We start from the raw sequence: 3,594 nt of genomic DNA, 5'->3' as shown, positions 1-3,594 counted from the left end.
TGTGTAGGTGAGTCTTAGACAGTATGTGATCTTCAGATTTATGAAGGATTGAAGACAAATAAAGCCTCAGTCCAACAGACTTGTTCTCCTGTTCAGTGGAAACATGCTGAGATGTTCCACACGTGAGCTGAGCTCCAAAGGCTGCTCCACACTCACTGCACTGTGGCTCTGCAGGACATCACCCACTGTTACTGATGTTCACATGATGTTAGCAGAGCTTCCTGTGCTTTCCTCCAGCTGCTCCTCAGCATGTCTGAGTGTCTGTGTCTTCTCCACAGCAGCTTGGAGGGTGTGGATAGTTCCTCTGGAGCTGAGCCTGACTCCATCTTTATGGTGTGTACGTCTACAAAGACACTAAACCTGTGTCAGCCTGTGATCAAACCACTGTACACACACACACACACACACACACACACACACACACACACACACACACACACACACCCAGACACACACACACACACACACACACACACACACACACGGAGCAGGACTTCACTCATCACCTTTAATGTGTTTGTGTTCCAGCTGGTGGAGGACAACATCATCAGCTTTGTTAAGGCTGAACTCAAACACATGCAGAAGATTGTGGATGGAGATGATCCAGAGTGCTCAGAGAGTCAGATGGAGGGTGAAGATGAGGAGCAGAGGAGGAGCAGGGAGGCCTTTCTGAACATCACACTGTATTTCCTGAAGAAGATGAAGCAGGAGGAGCTGGCTGAGCGTCTGCAGAGCAGTAAGAGCATGTGAACATCTTCACTGTGAGGAACATCACATGAAGGACACAAAGCTGGCTTTTCTTTTTCAAAGCATGATTCAATCAGTCACATTTAATCTGAGGAACCATCCAGACTGAGAACATCACACACTTTGATCTCCAATATTCAAACCTGCTCTGACTTCTCCACTCTAACATTAAGTTTGTTTTCATTCAGGAACAAAGGCTGCTCAATACAAACGTGAGCTGAAGTCCAAGCTGAAGAAGAAGTTCCAGTGTGTGTCTGAGGGTGTGGCTAAAGCAGGAAGTCCAACCCTCCTGAAGGAGATCTACACAGAGCTCTACATCACAGAGGGAGGGGGTGGAGAGGTCAACCAGGAACACGAGGTCATACAGATAGAAACAGCATCCAGGAGATCAGACACAGCAGAAAGAGCCATCACACTAGAAGAGCTCTTTAAAGCCCCTCCTGGAAGACCTCAACCAATCAGGACAGTGATGACAAAGGGCGTGGCTGGCATTGGGAAAACACTCTTAACACACAAGTTCACTGTGGACTGGGCTGAAGATAAAGCCCAGCAGGAGGTCCACTACACATTCCCACTGACCTTCAGAGAGCTGAACGTGCTGAGGGGGAGGAGCTTCAGCTTGGTGGGACTTGTTGATCACTTCTTCTCTGGAAGCAAAGAAGCAGAAATCTGCAGCTTCCAGGACTTCCTGGTTTTGTTCATCTTGGATGGTCTGGATGAGTGTCGGCTCCCTCTGGACTTCCTCAGCACTCAGACCCTGACTGATGTATCAGAGTCCACCTCAGTGGAGGTTCTGCTGGTAAACCTCATCAGAGGAGAACTGCTTCCATCAGCCCACCTCTGGATAACCACACGGCCTGCAGCAGCCAATCAGATTCCTCCTGAGTGTGTGAACATGGTGACAGAGGTCAGAGGGTTCACTGACCCTCAGAAGGAGGAGTACTTCAGGAGGAGGTCCACAGATGAGGAGCAGGTCAGAAGGATAATGTCCCACATTAGGAGGTGTCGTAGCCTCCACATCATGTGCCACATCCCGCTCTTCTGCTGGATCACTGCTACAGTTCTGGAGGACATGTTGAAGAGCAGAGAGGAGGGAAAGCTGCCCAGGACTCTGACTCAGATCTACAGCCACTATGTGGTTCTTCAGAACAAAGTCAAGACAGTCAAGTTTGATGGAGGAACTGCCACAGATCCACACTGGAGTCCACAGAGCAGGGAGATGATGGAGTCTCTGGGAAAACTGGCTTTTGAGCAGCTGCAGAAAGGAAAGCTGATCTTCTATGAGAGTGACCTGACAGAGTGTGGCATGGACCTCAGAGCAGCCTCAGTATGCTCAGGAGTGTTCACACAGGTCTTCAGAGAGGAGAGCAGCCTTTACCAGGACAAGGTGTTCACCTTCATCCACCTGAGCCTTCAGGAGTTTCTGGCTGCTCTTCATGTCCATCAGACCTTCATCAGCTCTAAAGTAAACCTGCTGGAACATAAACCACAGAAGAAGAAGAGCTTCAAGATTTATACATTTCAAAAACCAACTCTGAACCTTCTCCACCAGAGTGCTGTGGACGAGGCCTTACAGAGTCCAAACGGACACTTGGACTTGTTCCTCCGCTTCCTGCTGGGTCTTTCACTGCCGACCAATCAGAGGCTCCTACAAGGCCTGCTGACACAAACAGGACGTGACTCACAGAACAATCAGAAAACAGTTAAATACATCAAGAAGAAGCTGAGTGAGAGTTTGTCCACAGAGAGAAGCATCAACCTGTTCCACTGTCTGAATGAAGTGAATGATCGCTCTCTGCTGAAGGAGATCCAACAGTCCATGAGATCAGGAAATCTCTCCACAGAGAAACTGTCTCCTGCTCAGTGGTCAGCTCTGGTCTTCATCTTACTGTCATCACAGAAACATCTGAATGTCTTTGACCTGAAGAGTTTCTCTCCTTCAGAGGAAGCTTTTCTGAAGCTGCTCCCAGTGATTAAAGCCTCCAAGAAAGTTAAGTATGTGACTTTAGCAGAACATGTCTTTAATTCTGTCACAGACAAACATCTGTAAGGTTTCTCTGATTCTTCATCAGGTTGAGTTCCTGTGGTCTCTCAGAAAGAAGCTGTGCAGCTCTGTCCTCAGTCCTCAGCTCTCAGTCCTCCAGTGTGAAACATCTGGACCTGAGTAACAATGATCTGCAGGATTCAGGAGTGAAGCTGCTGTGTGAAGGACTGAAGAGTCCTCACTGTAAACTGGACTATCTCAGGTCAGTGGATCACATGTTCCATCAATATTGTCCTGTTCCTCGTCTCCTCACTTGTTTCCTGAGTTGTGGATGTTTTTCTGAATCCAGTCTGTCAGGTTGTGTCATCACAGAGGTGGGCGGGGCTTCTCTGGCAGCAGCTTTGAGCTCCAACTCATCCAGTGTGAGAGAGCTGGACCTGAGCTACAACCATCCAGGAGACTCAGCAGTGAAGCTGCTCTCTCAGAAACTGAACACTCTGAGGTGAGACACATCACAGCAGCTCATCACATGTTCACATCAATCCCCATCACATGTGTGACAGAGAGCTGTATCAGAGGAATGTGATGAAGGTGTGAGAGGTGGGACACTAAAGGAGGAGGACCGGGACAGGTTAGAGGGATGAAGGACAGAGATAAGAAGGTAGTGAGGAGTGAGGAGAGGCTGATGGAGAACTATGAGGAGCTGATGAAGGAATGAGAGAGAAGATCAGAGGAGGTGGAACCAATCAGTGAGGATTGTGTTCATACAAAAATATAAATATATCTTATGAAATTATATTTTAATTATTGCTCTGACACAAGTTATCAAGTCAAAAAATTAGGGATGAACCAAAATGTAATTT

At 47.8% G+C, this 3,594-nt stretch overlaps 1 protein-coding gene across 1 annotated transcript; it reads left to right on the top strand.

The window, feature by feature from the left end:
• Nucleotides 1-318: 318 nt before the first annotated feature.
• LOC114458715 (protein NLRC3-like) lies at nt 319-3,177 on the top strand (the record flags this gene model as incomplete). The annotated part of the gene is made up of 5 exons (XM_028441119.1): nt 319-333; nt 529-736; nt 936-2,742; nt 2,820-2,993; nt 3,081-3,177. Coding segments are annotated over 5 exons (2,301 nt in total), but the record flags the coding sequence as incomplete, so codon positions are not given.
• Between the last annotated feature and the right edge of the window lie 417 nt (nt 3,178-3,594).

This window comes from Gouania willdenowi, unplaced genomic scaffold (assembly GCF_900634775.1).
Source record: "Gouania willdenowi unplaced genomic scaffold, fGouWil2.1 scaffold_168_arrow_ctg1, whole genome shotgun sequence".
Lineage (NCBI taxonomy): Eukaryota > Metazoa > Chordata > Actinopteri > Blenniiformes > Gobiesocidae > Gouania > Gouania willdenowi.
The sequence above is the reverse complement of the archived record's forward strand: the minus strand, read 5'-3'. Positions and strand labels throughout refer to the sequence as shown.